Source organism: Oryzias melastigma, linkage group LG4 (genome assembly GCF_002922805.2).
Source record: "Oryzias melastigma strain HK-1 linkage group LG4, ASM292280v2, whole genome shotgun sequence".
NCBI lineage: Eukaryota > Metazoa > Chordata > Actinopteri > Beloniformes > Adrianichthyidae > Oryzias > Oryzias melastigma.
In genome coordinates, this window is record NC_050515.1 from 3,424,948 (window position 1) to 3,442,114 (window position 17,167).

Genomic DNA, 17,167 nt, shown 5'->3' on the forward strand with positions numbered 1-17,167 from the left:
GTTCTATGGTGGCCCTGAAGGGTCACAATACAACACTTTAGGGCAGGGGTATTCAAATCCAGGCCTCGAGGGCTGGTGTCCTGTAGGTTTTCCAGAAATCCTGCCTTATCTGCTGCTAATTTCCAGGATCAGGTATGTTTAGCCAATAAGGAGCTTCAATGGAAGGTTGGTTGGAAAACATGTAGGACACCGGCCCTCGAGGCCTGGATTTGAATACCCCTGCTTTAGGGTCACACTATACAGTTCTACGGTGGCCCTGAAGGGTCACAACACTTCAGGTTCACAACTCAACACTCTTTATTAGCCACTTAGCCCAATGGAAATTTCAGAATAAAAGCAGTGTAACTTCCGTTGTGACCTTAGTGTTGTTTTAAACTTATTGTGTTGTGCTGTGACCCTTCAGTGCTACAATATGGTTCAGTTACATTAAATTTATGGAGAAGAAAAACAGAGTGAACTTTGAAACCGTCCCTCTGTGCACTTTCAAGTGCCACAAACACATGTAAACACTGCTGAGGAAGCATTTGGAACGTATTTATCAGGACTTTAAATATTTGCTGGTTGTGAAGCAGCATCCTGAAGGTCCAGCAGGTTTGTGAGGGCAGCTGTGCGTGGCTGAACTACAAAACTTCATGAAGATGCAGCAGGAATGTGAAGCGGACCTCCAGACGGTGGGATCATGAGGCTTCCTATGAGAAAAGTAGGAAATTTCATGGCTCAACAGGAATTTAATTTCCTCAAAAGAATAAACTGTCTGTTGCTGCCGGTCTCTGTAACCTCACCTTCTTTAGCGTTTCTGAGCTGCACGGGGTTTGAACATCGTCTCTGCTGGAGCGGTCGGGCGTGGCCCCTCAACAGCATTCATTTGTCCTGGTTATTTATCACCAGGGCAGGAGCAGAGACTGACGGAGATCAGAGGGGAGGAGGCGCTGCTCCTCCGTCTAATCAGCGGGTTGGTCTGCCGCTCAGACCACATGCTTCACCTTCCTAACTATCAGTCACAGTTATAGTTCAGCACTTTCTGGCCACACTGACTAAAACAAAGTTTTGGGCAAAGTTTATGTTTTGCCTACATGGTTGCAGCAGCTGATTCAACATCACCTCAAGGTTGTGGAGGCTGCAGACAAAGAATTGTCAAGTTCATATTTCCCTTCAGATTGCTGCAGTTTTTAGTGCTGTCAGTCATCTGTTCCAGGGATGGAGGTTAAGTTCTGCTTTCCATCATTTTTTGGTTTTACCTGATTTCTATTAGAAGAAGACACTTAAAAACTGAGTTTCTGAAGTGAACAAAGGTTTCAAAGTAATCTCCATGAGGACAAAGAATCAGTGTTCTTGTTTTCGTTGTCAGCGTGCCTCTTTTGCGTCATTGTCTTGATATTTTTGCTTTTCTTTATCTGTTTTATCACAGCAGCTACATTCAGACTCTCCAAATATTTTATCAGAACCACCAAAACTCTGACATTTTAGTTTTTGAATGGAGCTGAAGCATTCACTGTCCCTTTGATTCTGACTAAATAAATTTTCCATTCTATTATTTATACACAATAAAGGCATCACATGAATAGTAAATAGTTGAGTATTTTTTTTGTGAAGATTGGGTTAAAAAAAATCAATAAAAATGTGATTTTTACTGTCAGAAATGTTGTTATCCATCTATTTTCAGAACCTGATTTATCACTTTTAAGTATTATAGGGTTGCTGGAGCCTATCCCTGTTAAGTTGGGCAAAGGCGAGGGGTACGCCCTAATCAGGTCGCAAGTCTATGGCAGGGACACACAACCACACACACATTCACACCTAGAGGCAATTTAGAGTAACCAATTAAAAGGAGTGAAGGACTGGTGGGCAGAAAGCTCCGCCTCTCTTAAGGCAGCGATGAGCAGTGAGGGTCCGAAAGCAAGAACATGCAAACTTCACACATACAGGACCCAAACCAGGCTAGAGCGCTAACCACTACACCACCGTGCAACCCTAGTGGCTTTACGTCCTGAAGTTAAAGCAGTGTTTTAACCGTGGAGAACTTTAGAATGATTTCCTTCTGGGCTTTTAAAGGGAATTTGACAATTTATTCATACATTTCTGCTAAAAGTCTGATGCCAATGAATGGGCAAATTCAGCTGTTAAAATCTCAAAAATCATAAAATCTTCATGATAAAAGTGAGAGGGGAATTATTTCTAAATCTCACAAACCTCTGACAGCCTAAAGGTTAAAAGTGCTGGAGTCGGCATTAAGAGTTGAGGTGAGGACAGCAAGAGAAAACAAACTTTTGCCAAAATACAAATATGACTAAATATGACAGATTTGGTTTAATATAAACATGGAAACATGCAATAAAACAGCTTTTGGTTAACATTTTGTTTATTTTAGGTTGCAGTATTGAGCAACCCCCAAGAAAAGTAAATAAATACATAATAAAAATTTAAAAAAGCAATCTTTTTTACTGAACAAATAGAACCTACAAAGCACGGAACAGAATTGAGCAGTGCAAGAAATAAATGAGAAAAGATCTGAGTGATTAAAAAATGACGGAAACATGCAGTGAAACGGCAAAAACAAAACAAAATTATTTTTTCCATCTATCCATCGTGTCAAACTTGAGGCCCAGGGGCCGAATTTGGCCCTCCAGGTAATTGTATCCGGCCCTCCAGATCCTTTTATTTTACTGTTATTAATGATGTTATCTTGCGCTTATTTCTAACTTGAATAATTTTAATAACATATATTTGTATCTAAAGTAAAATATTGAACGTTCTTTAAGGTTTAAGTTGATTTATTCTGGAATAATATTCCTGCCTTTTGGTTAGTCATATTTATATAAAAAAAGATACAGTTTTAAAGTCTAAAAATTTGCATTCTGTTGGCTTTTTGGACTATTTTAGCATTGACTAAGATTTTTAGGCTATTTTGGAGTTTAGCTAATATTTCAGCTACATGCTAGCTGCTTTGGCTAATTAAAGATTTTTCAGGTTTTTTTTAGGCTATTTTGGCATTCGGCTAACATTTCAGCTACACGCTAGCTTTTTTGTGGCTAATTTAGGCTTTTTTTAAGTTAAGCTATTTTTTGGCTAACAAGTTGTTGTTTTTTTTGTTTTTTTAAGCAAATTTGGCCTTTAGTTAAGATTTTAACTGACTATCTCGTTTAGAATTTTCGGCTATTAGCTATTTTAGCTATCAGCACTAGCATCTTCGGCTTACAGCAGTCACACTAGCATTATCACAGGTAGTGGTATTCATCTAGTTCATAATTATGTTGAAAGATTAGGGTTTTCAAAAATGTAGTTTCAGATTGTTCAATAAACGTTTATCCGGTTCGGCCAGCTTTGGATGGTTTTGATTTTGGCCCCTCTGTGTGATCGAGTTTGACACTCCTGATCTATAGAATCGACAGGAAAGTTTTTAATCTGTTTTTGGTTCCTAAAAGCAGCCAAATTTAACCCTGTGCTCAAATGTTTATGGTTTAGACGTTAATATTTAGAATGAATGATTACAAGAGCAGCAGAACTCACGAGTGCATACATGTTTTTCAGCTCCAACTTTAGAGCCTGAACTTTTCCAGGATGGAGAATGGCTCTATCCGGGGGGTGGAGGGAGGGGGGCACCCCCCCTTGGGCCGAGTCCCCGCCCACAAACCCTCCAGCCAATCACCGTGGGATATTCAGATGAGCCGCGCATAAAGATGCGGCGCCGCCGCCGCGCTGACAGACCGACCGCAGGACGCTTCACCCCTTGACCGCCTCCGCGCACCTCTTTGTCACCGGTGCTGCGGGTTCACGCGGATTAAATCCTCAACCAGCTTCCAGACGAACCGATCCGAACCCCCCACATCCATCCAAGAAGAAACCATCTCCAGAGGAACATGGGAAAGGAACATATCTACTTTTTCACCCTTTGGATAACTTTGGGAAACATTTATGCAACTTTTTCTTCAGATCTTGAATTTAACTCCACATCTCTGTTTGGTATGTAAAACGTTATTTTTTAATTTGAATATGCTTTTATAGATGAACAGCTGTTGATATAAAACAGGGAAATGGGTTAATGAATGCAGGCTGTTGGTTTTAAATCCAAAACGTTTGTTTTTAATAAAAAGCTGAAAAACTCAGGTTTTTATGCCTGAAGAGACCATTAAAAAGTTTATTTTGTGGTATTTTTATGTGTTTTTTTTATTTAATGATCGAAACTGAATCAAATCCAGGTGTTTTTCCTAAAATATAAATGCTAATAGTGAGACTTTCTGGTAGGAATCCAGCAGAAACAACAGGGGGCGACACTGCCATGCCTCATTCTCTTCAGTCTGGCTGATCTCTGTTGGAAAATGTCATGGACGCAGTGAAACTTCATTTTTCCAGGTTTTCATGACAGAAACTTGATGTTTCTGCACCTGGTCGGCCTCCCTGCAGCATTCCTGCCGTGCCACAACAACCCAATGATGTTTTCCACTTTGTGTCTCTGTGTTGAAGCAGTAAACAGCACAGCCGCTCCGCTGCCGACCACCACTGAGTGGATGACGGATTACACCGACATCCTGTCCAAGTTCTCGCTGCGCACCGCAGAGATCCCCGATGAGGACATGTGCTACATCGAAGCCGGCCAGCCACAAACCATCAAGGACTGTGAATTCAACGCAGAAGCTCAGACTTTCATCGTCATTCATGGCTGGACGGTACTAACTTTTCATTCATGCTTTGTCTTGTATTGAAATATCATGGATGATCCTCCATGAAATGACAAGAAAATGTTATTGGAGTAAATGAGGGATGGTCCATGCATCCTAATGCGATTTAAAGCGAGTCACGCAGCCAAATCTGAACCCAGTGATGGCTTGGCTGCTCTCCAGCAGCAGCACACAGGGAGGGTTAAGGCCGGCGTGGATCACGCCACGCTGCAGCTGACCTCTGAGGTGTTTGTGACCGCCAACGCAAGGTCACCCGCATGTTTGGAAAAAGTTCAAATGAGGCACAACTGTGTATTTAGAGTAACAGGAAAAGAAGAAGCGACTTTATTTTTTGACTGTATTTGCAGTAAAAGTTTAATAAACATGCATGCCCCTTTTTCCTGATGTTTTGCGCTGCAGGTAACGGGGATGTTTGAAAGCTGGGTGCCTAAGCTGGTGTCTGCGCTGTACGAGCGCGTGCCAAGCGCCAACGTCATCGTGGTGGACTGGCTAACCCGCGCCAGCCAGCACTACCCCACCTCCGCCTCCTACACCAAACTGGTGGGCCGTGACGTGGCCAAGTTCATTACCTGGATACAGGTGAGTGCTTTCCCTTGCAGAGGTTTTTTTGAAAACAAAAAATTGTGGTGAAACACTTTGTCCCACAAATCTGTTTTGGATTTATTCTCCTACTGGTTGTGATTTGAACCGGCCATAAAAGCGTTTCATAGCCGTGTCTGCGGCTCAAAGCGGTTTCTCAACGCTTAAGTGGCGTGCAGCTGTTATCCGAAAAGCTTCAGAGAAAAAAGCCGTCGTCACTATGAGCGCACTCCCGGCTTTCTTGCATAACTTTCCAGTCAAAAGTCCTTCCACATTTTTGGCAACAAGTTGCAGAAAAGCGATCGTCGGTTTGAAACTCTTTGGACTGTGCAGATGCATGTGACACGTTTCACCTGTCTGTCATCCCTCAGAACGAGCTGCAGCTGCCCTGGGAGCGGATTCACGTGCTGGGTTACAGTCTGGGGGCGCATGTGGCCGGAGTGGCGGGGCACCTCACCAACAATAAGATCAGCAGGATCACAGGTAAGATAAATCTGTGGATCGTGTAGACCAGCGGTGTCAAACTCAACCGAACAACGGGCCAAAATCCAAAACACACCATAGGTCACGGGCCGAACATGATAAACATTTATTGAACACTCTGAAACTACATTTTTAAAACTTTAAAACTGTAACTTTTTAACATAATTATGAACTAGATATATAGAATTACCTGCAATAATACTAATGTGAATGCTGTAAGCTGAATTTGGCAGCTGAAGATGCTGAAAAAGAAAACTAAAAACACTGAAGTTGATAGCTAAAAACATTGAAGCTGATGGCTCGCTTAAAATATGTCAAATTAGCCTAAAAAAAAAAAAAAACACAGCTAGCATGAAGCTGAAAAAATAACTCATTTTCAAAATAGCCAAAACAAATGAAAAAGCCTTAATTAGCCAAAACAGCTAGCATGTAGCTCAAATATCAGCTAAACTAAAAAAATAAATAAAAAAAACTTTAAAAAAAGCTTAAATTAGCCAGAATATCTTGTATGTAGCTGAAATATTAGCTAACTCCAAAACAGCCTAACCCCCCACAAAAAAAGACAAAGTCTAAATTAGCCAAAACAGCTAGTAGCATGTAGCTAAAATACTAGCTAAACTAAAAAAAGTCTAAAAAAAGCTTAAATTTGACAAAACAGATGGCATGTAGCTGAAATATCAGCTAAACTCCAAAACATCCTAAAAAGCAAACAAAAAAATCCTGAATTAGCTGAAATAGCTAGCATGTAACTGAATATTAGCTAAACTCCAAAATAACCTACGAAAGAATAAATAAATTAGCCTAAACAGCTAGCAAGTAACTGAAATCTTAGCTGAAATCCAAAATAGCTTAAAAAAATCACAGTAAATGCCAAAATTGTCCAAAAAACTTGCAGAATGCAAATTTTGAAACGTAACTTTTCAACATAGCGATTAATAATAAAAAGGCGGGAATATTATTCCAGAATAAATCAACTTAAACCTTAAATAACTTTCAATATTACACAATTTAGAAATAAGCCCAAGATAACATGTGGTGTAGACGGACATGAAGCTCCCGTAGGGAACGTTTTCCGTCCATATTTACATTCCAAACCTGCATTGTCTGCAAGTTCAAATCCCCCCATTTACCATCAGAAAGCTTATCCAGCTTTGAAATCTCTTTGACCTGCTTAGTAGAATGGTTTGTTTACTGTACTGAGGTCAGCCGCCGGCCCGGAGCCCCATTTTACATTGTGTTTTCCAGCTTCAGTGATTCTGCAGAAAGAGGCCAAAGGAAACGCTTCTGCAGCCTCAAATAGAAATCACTCCATACATGTTATTCCCATTGTGCTGCTCCCCCCACCCCCTCCAGGTCTGGATCCCGCCGGCCCCTCCTTCGAGCACGCAGACAACCAGAGCACCCTGTCCCGAGACGACGGCCAGTTCGTGGACGTCCTGCACACCAACACCCGAGGCTCCCCCGACCGCAGCATCGGCATCCAGAGGCCCGTGGGGCACATCGACATTTACCCCAACGGAGGCACCTTCCAGCCGGGCTGCGACATCCAGAACACCCTGCTGGGGATTGCATCAGCGGGGATCAAGGGTCTCCAGAGTACGTCATGCAGACCTTTTTTTGTGGAAACTGATTTAAAGTCTGCTCCTGTAATGATCAGAATTCAAGTAGAGCAAGTTTGTATCAACAAACTGCTCAGAAAACCCCAATAGGGGTCAACAGACACTGTATTTGTTTTTATGACTAATAGTTGTGACTAAAAATGAACATTTGCTGCTTCTTTCTGACCAAAAAGACTTGTAATTTGATGTTTCTTTCTGCATTAGTTTCACCGAACCAAATTAAAAACCAGATCACCATAAATTACTCCTTCAATTTTACATCAAATCTCACTCTCTCCTGTCCCCTCTGTGTGGCAGACATGGACCAGCTTGTCAAGTGCTCCCACGAGCGCTCCATCCACCTGTTCATCGACTCCCTGGTGAACACCCAGCACCAGAGCATGGCGTACCGCTGCAACTCCAAGGAGGCCTTCAACAAGGGAGTGTGCCTGAGCTGCAGAAAGAACCGCTGCAACAAGCTGGGCTACAACATCAACAAGATCCGCACGGCCCGCAGCACCAAGATGTACCTGAAAACGCGCGGCATGATGCCCTACAAAGGTCTGTGTGGGTTCCCTTCCTGTCCAATCGTCAACTGGTTTATCTTTATTATAGAAACCCTTCAGGGGAAATGTCCTCTGAAGGTAATAAATATGTTTGTGTAAACGTGGAATGTTTGAGTCAAAAGAGACCATAAAGTCCAACTCTAAGAATCTTTTTAACCATTTTAACTTCATTTTTACTCAAAATAAGCCAAAAGTAGTTAATAAAAAATCACTTCTTAAGTTCTGGGCAGGGCAACCCCAGCCCCCTTTCCCCTCATTATTGCTTAACACTTTTCATCTGCTCCCAAGTCAGGATTTGAATAGAAAAATGTTCTTTCTATGTGTCCTCAAACATAAAAAATGCAACAAGAACATTTTTATTACGTCCTTTCGGCAAACCTGGCTCAAGTCTGGGGGAATAAATAGAAAAAAGGAGCAATAACACAAAAACTGGACACCAGTAAGAGTAAAAGAAGCAGTTTATTAAATAAATAAAACCCTGTGTCCTGAAAGAAAGAACAAAATTAAATTCAAACAAAAAGACAAACCAAAGGGAATTGGGACCTTGGCCAAACATAAAATAAGTCGGGGAGAATGCAACAAACAAAATTTACCTAAAGAAAACAAATAAACAAAGCCAGCAAACTAAGACTACCATAGTCAACTAAAATAACAAAACCCAGCAGTGTAAGACTGCTGAAGGGAAAAGGATAAACAAACCAGCACGACTCGAAGTAAAGCCCAAAGTGGGTCTTCAAGTCCATTTGGATTCTTGCACTTAGGCAGGATTTAGTTGCATTCCATGCATAAGTCTTGCATCAGCTGCAGTTAGTTAATATACTTATTGTAAATGTGACTGCCTGGAGCCAACAGTGATATTAATGAGGTTAATCAACAAGCCACACACTAGTTGGGAACAGCTAATGCAGGATTACAACCGGCCTCGAAGGAGGTCACAAGAAGAGGGGGTCGTGGGTATTTTTGGTGGCTGGTATGCAAAAGTAATGCAACACCTTGGCGGTTAGTGGGATTCTTTTTTTTTACTTTAACTTTGCAATCGTTGAGGCGATCAACGTATTTCCAGTGGATTTTAAAGGAAAAAAGCTGCTTTTTTCCTTTAAAATCCACTGGAAATACGTTGATCTAAAAGTTACAGCAAATCAAAGAACAAACACTGGAGCTCAGATGTAACTGTTTTCTTTGGTTCTGTCTTGTAGTTTTTCACTATCAAGTGAAGGGACACTTCTTCAGCAAGGGTGAACAGAACTTCACGGAGCAGCCGATGAAGATTTCCTTGTTTGGAACTCACGGGGAGACCGAAGACATCGCCTTTGTCCTGTAAGAACGCTTTCCCTTTGCATTTCAAACTCTCTGGAAAAAAAAAAAAAACACCCACCGAATCGTCTCGGCTCGTCTCCGCAGGCCAGAACTGAGCTGCAACAAAACGGTGTCATTCCTCATCACCACCGACGTGGACATCGGCGAGCTGATGATCGTCAAGCTGCGCTGGGAGAAGGACACCCTCATCAGCTGGTCCGACTGGTGGGGCAGCAGCAAGTTCAACATCCGTAAGCTCCGCATCAAATCCGGAGAGACTCAGTCCAAGTGAGTTTGCCACACCAAATGTGACGTCCACTCAAAAAAAAAGAAGCAAAATGGATAAATGTTGGCGGTGGTTTCAGGGTGATCTTCAACGCCAAGGAAGGAGAGTTTACGGATCTCGTCAGAGGAGGGGAGGACGCCGTCTTTGTCAAGTCAAAAGAAGACAACATCAGCCGCAAAGAAAGGCGGTACGTTACTGTTAGTAGTGTGTATTGGCAACACGATACATATTCCAATACTTTCTCACGATACGTATCGCGATATATCCCAAGTCTGTACCAGAACAACTTTTTTTAAGAGTAAGAATTAGAAAAATAAGTGTATATTAATACATCTCTCATTGTAATGAAATGGTAAAATTAATTTATTAGCACTGCAAGGGCGAATCCGAATTCTTCCCTGACCCCTACATTTAGCCCTCCAAACGGAGAGTTAAGGAAAAACGGTGGCCAAGTCCAAATTCCGTCCCTACTCACTATATAGTTCCTTCACCATTTTGTAGTGCTTCCAAATCTACCATTTCATAATCAAGTGGCCTAAAAAATTTTGAGTAGTCTTCCACGATGATCACTACATTAGCAAATATAGACCACAATGCATCGCGATTGAACAATTTTTGCCCCCGAAAAAGTTTTTCAATGTAATAGTTTAATAAAACAATAATGTGTTCATTATCGGAACACAGTGGAGTCGTAAATGGATGTCGTGAAATCGGTGACATCATATCTGGCGTTTAAGAAAACAAAACAAAAGTAGTGAGCCTGGTGTCCGAATAGCTTTTAAAGGGCAACCAAATTTATAACTCAACTATTTTTGTCTGTTGACCTCTATGAATTGGGTTTTGGAAGTGCTGTCTGTTGGTTATTGTCCGTTTAATTTTGGAAAATATAGTCAAAAACGCTCTGTGTACTGCCCCCTACAGGTTTAAACGAGGTATTACAGTTGGATTTCGTGATTGGTCAAACCGTTCAAGTCCCACGTCACGATCTGCACCTCCAGTCCTGTTCTCCAGCCCCACCTCTCTGACTGGATTTTTAAATTTCGGCTGTGGGCGGAGTCAGCCCTCAACTTCCTTGTTTGGTTACTCTTTAAAATCCAGGGCACTATCGTTTTTTAGTAGTTTGGAATAAGAGTGGGAATTCGGATATAGTCGGTGACTCATGATGTCATCAAAAGTCGCCGGTCATCTACGTTGGCGCTGCTAGCGCTCGGAAATACCTAAAACTATTGTTTTTTTTACTTTAAAAAGGTCATGTTAAACCAAAAAGTCATAACTTTTAAATATAAACGTCTGTGCTTCTGAGCACAGCTAGTCACGGAGGGCTCCGCGACGAGGGTTAGCCCTTCAAACGACGATTTTGGACTCCCCCATCTCATTAAATACCCCTACAAGTGGAGGGATGGGTGAAGAATTTGTCCCAACTGTATACTGACACTGGCAACAACAAGGAGTTTTGGTTCAGTTCACATCCCAAGTAAAAGCTAAGTAATAAATGTCTTAAAACTACAAAAAACTCTAGACTGACTGAACTTTAACACAAGCTGGTTCTCGTGAGATCTTGTTGTTTTGGTCACGGTGTAGAGCTGCTCAGAGAGGCTCAGTGTGCTGCCAACTGGTGGTTGGTATGGAGCCAAATCGGGGCCATAAATATTTGAAACACACAAAACATAAAAAAATAAAATAAATTGGAGTTTGGTAAAAAAAAAGTAAAATTTCCCAATTTGCTATTCTAAAATAAACGTAATTATTTTCAGCTTTTCAAATGTTCAGTTTTTTAGGTTTCAAAACTCAAAATTTTAATTTTAAAACTTTTTTTTCAGTTTTAACGATTTTGTTTTTCATTTTCAAAATTCAAAATTTCCGTTTCAATACTTTTAGCCCCGTTGAGGTGGATCAGGGCGGAGCTAACACGAAGAACCAATCATTTCTATGCCTGTGTGTAACACTACAAGATGGCGCTTTGATCGGGCTAGAACGGCGTTTTGGACGCACGGTTTGTACGGGACAAATCTGCTTTTTACACTCGTCTTGGGACAACTTCAGACTATGATACTACAGACTAAACAGACATTTTCTGACCGTAATTATCACAGTTCTCAATGAACGCATGGGAACTGAAGTCACCACCCTTATAAATTTTGATTGGTCCTTCGTGTTAGCCCCGCCCCAACGCGCCACAACGGGGTCAAAAGTTTTAAAACTGAAATTTTCAGTCAAACGAATAAGAGCTGAAAGTGGAAAAAAAAATTCAAAATTGAAATTTTGAGTTTTGAAGCATAAAAAAATGAAAATTTGATTCGGAAAATACTTATTTTAGAATAGCAAAAAGTTTTAGACATTTTACATTTTTCTTTGGCCAAACAACAATATTTGTTTTGTTTGGGTTTCAAATAATACTGGCCCTAAAATAGCTCCATACGTTGGGGGTTTAAGTGGAAAACAAAAGTAAGACGCTCATAAATAATTAATTAAATATCGTCCATGTCAGTATTTTAAATCGACATAAATATCACCAACCGATTTTTCTCTCCGCCTGTAGTTACTGTCGCCCTGCGAGCTGCCATCCGACTGATCAGCTGTTTTTAAACTCGTCGTTTGATGTCTTTGTTCCCTCCAGGATGCACAGACTCAAAACGAAGGGCAGTCTTTTCGGGGAGAACGACGCCTGAAGCTGCTCTTCCAACCATCTTCACACGCGGCCAAAGAAAGAGAGGACACCGAACCCCAGACAAGCCTATTGAAGTGAACTCTTCACCTCTTGAAAGCATTCGTTTTTTATTTTTCCTTTTTTCCCCGAACTCCCACTGCAACCAACACAACCTCATCCGTAGCGATGGAAGCAAGTCGTGATTTTTCGTGTCTTTCCGCAAATTCTGCTGCTGAAAAAGTTGATGAAAGTTTTGTCAGCATCTTCGGCCTCGTTGTAATCTTGCTTGTATATCCCGCCTGTTCTGTTTGAGCCATTGAATTCCCGTGCCTATGTGAACTTGGATTATTTGTATCTCATAAATGATTCGTAGTGACAGGCATAACTGAGAGAAATCTTTGTGTTGACGTTTGTTGTTTTTGTTGTCCTGTGTTTGTATTAACCACTAGTTACCAACAATCGACAGGGACCAAAGAGACATTTGATATCTACTGAACAAAAAAATGACAGCATTACCTGTAAATACATTCATCTGTATCAGTATTTTTTAAAATACGACTTATGTGTTAATACCTTGTCTCTAGACGCCTTGATTTTTATTTCTGTGCTTGTATTGGTTTTTGTGTCACTAGTCACTTTAAAACAACTTTGCAGCCATTTAGATGTCAACATTTTTCTCCCTAAGAGATCAGCGTTCTTATGTTTTAGTCTTGTTTTAGTCAGATTAACTGCATTCATAATTTAGAAATTCTCTTTGATTTATTACCCATAATTCACCAGAGCAGAGGCGCTTCAAATGACCATTCCTCAGCCTTAGAAATAAAAGCCAAAACCTGACAAAGCTGCTTAATAAATACAAAAAAATAAGTAAATACTTATTTTTGTACATTTCTACATTTGTATATAAAGTTTTATTTTGGGCGTGCTCCTATTATTGCTGTTTGTGTTTCCATATTTAAAGCGTTTTGTGTTTTTCATAGATGAGATGTGGGGAGAAATGATCCGTTTGGACCTCACTGTTAAAGGAAAGAGCCAGAAACTGTTAATAAATAAAAACTTATACTTCTCAACAAGATAATCCTCACTTCTCAAAATGATTTGAAGCCAAACTTATCAATAATATGAAGAACTCTGCATGTGGAAAAACACACATGAACAGATCTTTGGGGTATTTGAACGTCAGATTTATCGAATAATAGTTTGGGATTATTACGTTTGAATCAAAAATTTAGATTTAAAATGCAGCAAAGCAAACAGGTCTTTGAAAAATCTACAAATGATTTACATTTTAGAGTCCAGATGAAGACTTATTTATTTATCTTGTACTGATCAGAACTAAAGGGTTCTTATGTTGGACACATTTTACCGTTGCTGTAGGACAGGAGTGTCAAAATCCAAAACACACTTTAGATCGCGGGCCGAACAGGATAAACATTTATTAAACACTCTAAAACAACATTTTGAAAACATTAAAACCGTAACTTTTTAACATAATTATGAACTAGAAATATGGCATTACCTGTGATAATGAGTGTGAATGCTGGAAGCTGAATTTGGCCGCTGAAGATGCTGAAATTACTGAAGCTAATAGCTACAAATACTGACGCTGATAGACAGCTGAAATATTAGCCTAAAGAATTAAAAAAAAAAAAAAAAATTAGGTTGGCCAAAACAGCTAGCGTGTAGCTGAAAAAATGGCTAGACTCCAAAGTAGTCCAAAAAGCTAGCAGAATTAACATTTTTAAAACTTCAAAACTGTAACTTTTTAACATAATTCTGAATAATAAAAAGGCAGGAATATTATTCCAGAATAAATCAACTTAAACCTTAAATAATTTTTAATATTTCACTCTCCATAAAAATATATTTTGTCAAAATTATACAAGTTAGAAATGAGCACAAGATAACATCGGGTCATTAATAACAATAAAATAAAATGATCTGGAGGGCCGGATCCGGCCCCCGGGCCTCGACTTTGACACATGTGCTGTAGGAGGTCCTCCACACAGAGGTTTGGAGGTCACAACCACCTCGATGAATTGTACTCAAAGGTGTAACTGAAAAGCTTAAGGGTGGGGCACGAGGTGGATGCCTCCTGGTGGTGGTGGGTCACCTTAAAACTGTACCCCGGCAATGAAATGTTAAAAGATTTGCTGTTTTTTAATGAACTAAAGTTTCCAAAGAAGGAAATGATTAAATGGACAAAGTTTACAGTTGCTGTAAAACGGTTTATGAAGTTTTTAACTAGTTCAGATTTATGCTTGAAGAGCAAATATTCCAATAAAACCAACAACAAAAGGCAGTTTGGCTCCAATACAGTCTTGTTTTCAAAAGCACAATATCCAGAGTGAATGTTGATTTAAGTAAAAGTCAGAAACTTTGTCATCATCACAGTCAAAAAAAATATGTAAAAAGTTATCTTTGGTTAAACAATAATTATTTACCAAATACAAGTTAATCATTAAAAACCAAAAATCTAATTATAAAAAGGGCATCAGTCATAAGAACAAGAATGTACATTAAAAGTGTTAAAACCTGAATAAATAAACCTTGAAGACCGTCACAATAAAACCAAAGGAAAAAGACAAAAAGGGATTTGTTGTCGTCTTAATTGCTTTATTCTTATTCATAAATACACGTGTCCACATTGGAGCTAAATATTTGGTCTTAAAGGGTTTAAAGATCGGGTTTGATGGAACATTTATAGAAGGATGGATTACTGGATTTGGAGTTTTGGAAGAAAAAAAGACGATGATCCCATTTACCAAAACTATTTTTGTGTTGAACCAAAATGTGAATCTGTGGTCAAATATGGTTCCAAAATATTTATGATTGAACTTGTTCAATTATTACATTAATAACAGAGGATTTATTCTTTTTTTTGCACATTTAGCTCCAATCGTCTTTACACCATAAAGATAAAGTGTCCAGTTGATGGTGCAACACATCTATATTGGTGATGACCAAAGATGTATTGATCTCCCCAAGGTTGAAGTTTTACAGTCATTCATGAAGATTGAAAGGGAAGTGGGGAGTTTACAGAGCCTTGTGGAACACCTGAAGAGACGGCCTTGGCCCAATCCGAATTCTTCCCTTCTCCTTCATTTAGCCCTCCAAACGGAGGGTGATGAAACAATAGTGTCTAATTTCTCTGATGTCACCAATAATCGCCGGTCCGCTAGCGTTAGCGAGGAGCTTCCAGTGCTTGAATATACAAAACAAAAGTGGTTTTATAACCTTAAAAAGGTCATGCTACAAAAATAAGTCATGACTTACATTTAAATGTAAACTTCTGTGCTTCAGAGCGCACCCACGTGAAGAAAAGCGCTTGGACCCCCCTGTTTGGAGGGTGAAATTTAAAAACAAAAAATCCTGGACACAACTTTCACTTAAATTGCCACTTCAAGAAGAGAGAAGAGAAGAATTCTGATCGGGCCTTGATGGAGGTGGACCTGGCTGCAGACAAGATGGCGCCTGACATCAACGACCGAAAGTGGACACTAAACCATTTACCCTATCCCAGAAATGTTCAGAATTAAAGGGTAAAACAGGAACATCTGTAACTGATGGGGGCACTTCTGGTTCTGGTCTAAATGTTCACTCGGACCCGCTGAAGGATCAGGTGAGGGTTGACGTCCATCTGCAGCAGCTGCGGTGTGGTTCCAGAGCGTTAACGGCACTTGAGTTTGTTTAAGAAATCTCAAGTGTTTCTTCAAGTACCATCTGCTGGAGAACTTAACAAGTTCTGGACAACATCGTCCGTCTTTGGACCGAATCTGCACATCAAAAGAGAACAGATGCAGCACCAGAGGAGCCGTCGCTAATTCTTCTCCGTCTGCAGCCCAGAGCTGGAGAACAACATGATCAGAGGAGGTTGTTGTTGGCAGGAAATGATGCAACACAGGACTGAAACAAAAACACGTCTGATTTTCTGGGTTTTTTTCTTCCTGAGGAAATTCCCTGGTGACGTGGAGAAAGGTGGAAAAGCGTTGAGCAACAGTGGGATCTGGATTAATGGAGTGAAGGCTGATGAGCAGCTCAGGCTTCAGGCCTGTTTATTTAGGATTCATTTAGAGGTCGATCGGACGCACAGCTGACAGCTGCTTTATAACTGATCGGAAACTCAGAACAAAGACTGTTGACTTGGCTTGTTTTGAAATGAATTCTTCCCAAATTATGGAGGAGAAGCGTGAAATCATTCTCCCTGTTGTTCAATTAAAACACACCTAAATGTTTGTGTTTTTATGCTGAGTCCTTTTACAAACACTAAACTTTTACAAATGTATATATTTTTAGATTTCTTCAGTCAACAACAGCCTGTTAAATGACTTAACGTGGCTTTGATTGTGAAGTTTGTGTGCTTTACAACTCTTTTGTGAGGTCCTGATTCCCCCGCCGAGCCGTTTCCGTCCGCAGATAAAAACAGGAAACGGAGAAGACGTTTGGAGAACACCTGCCTGCCTCGGCCACAGAATCCTGCTTTGTTTTAGACACAAAACTAAAGTCGCTTAAATCAGTTTGACATTATGATGTCGGGAACTGGTGATGTGGGACGCAAAATACAGGAAACCAATTATGGCGCCAGAAACTAAAACACAATAGAATCCATGTAGAAACTAAAAGGTGACAAAGCAGATGACCTGACACTTGAATGCACTGAGGGGTAAAGAACAGGAATCATTTACAGGTTCCATCTAAGGGTTTGTGAGGGTCTAGATTACGGTTCTCCAACTCGATTTACCTTGGGGCCACTGAAGGCGGAGTCCGGGCGTATGGGGTTCCATTTGTGCCAAAAATATGTCTACTGAACAAGTTTATTGAACATTTGTTCATATCTATGCACTACTAAGTAATATTTTCTGTTTCCTGTGAAACGACAGGAGCTAACGACGCTAGCAACTGTTGCTAAGGACTTTTCTGACGACCAGATCCAACGACAGAAGCAAATGTTAATTTTTTTAGGAAAGCTGAAACATCACAAAACTGTCATCAAAGAAGCGTGGAGATGATCAACTTTTGGTGAGCCGTGTGATGCA

At 40.3% G+C, this 17,167-nt stretch overlaps 1 protein-coding gene across 2 annotated transcripts; it reads left to right on the forward strand.

Moving 5' to 3' along the window:
* Positions 1–3,689: 3,689 nt before the first annotated feature.
* lpl (lipoprotein lipase) lies at positions 3,690–13,204 on the forward strand. 2 transcript variants are annotated; one of them, XM_024278730.2, is made up of 10 exons: positions 3,690–3,960; positions 4,462–4,664; positions 5,076–5,255; positions 5,627–5,738; positions 7,092–7,334; positions 7,655–7,897; positions 9,099–9,219; positions 9,304–9,486; positions 9,564–9,671; positions 12,102–13,204. In XM_024278730.2, exons 1-10 carry the CDS (start codon positions 3,858–3,860, stop codon positions 12,151–12,153), a joined length of 1,548 nt encoding a protein of 515 aa, XP_024134498.1. In that variant the 5' UTR covers positions 3,690–3,857; the 3' UTR covers positions 12,154–13,204. The 2 variants fall into 2 exon arrangements, with proteins under 2 accessions (XP_024134498.1, XP_024134499.1); XM_024278731.2 differs by having other exon boundaries at positions 4,465–4,664.
* Positions 13,205–17,167: the final 3,963 nt, after the last annotated feature.

What these genes read in the sequence shown, in the direction of transcription:
- lpl (XM_024278730.2), top strand. Translation starts at nt 3,858, where the DNA reads ATGGGAAAGGAACATATCTACTTTTTCACCCTTTGGATAACTTTGGGA. An exon ending in TCGTCATTCATGGCTGGACG is followed by an intron (nt 4,665 to 5,075) that starts GTACTAACTTTT and finishes TTTGCGCTGCAG; the next exon opens with GTAACGGGGATGTTTGAAAG. An exon ending in ATCAGCCGCAAAGAAAGGCG is followed by an intron (nt 9,672 to 12,101) that starts GTACGTTACTGT and finishes TGTTCCCTCCAG; the next exon opens with GATGCACAGACTCAAAACGA.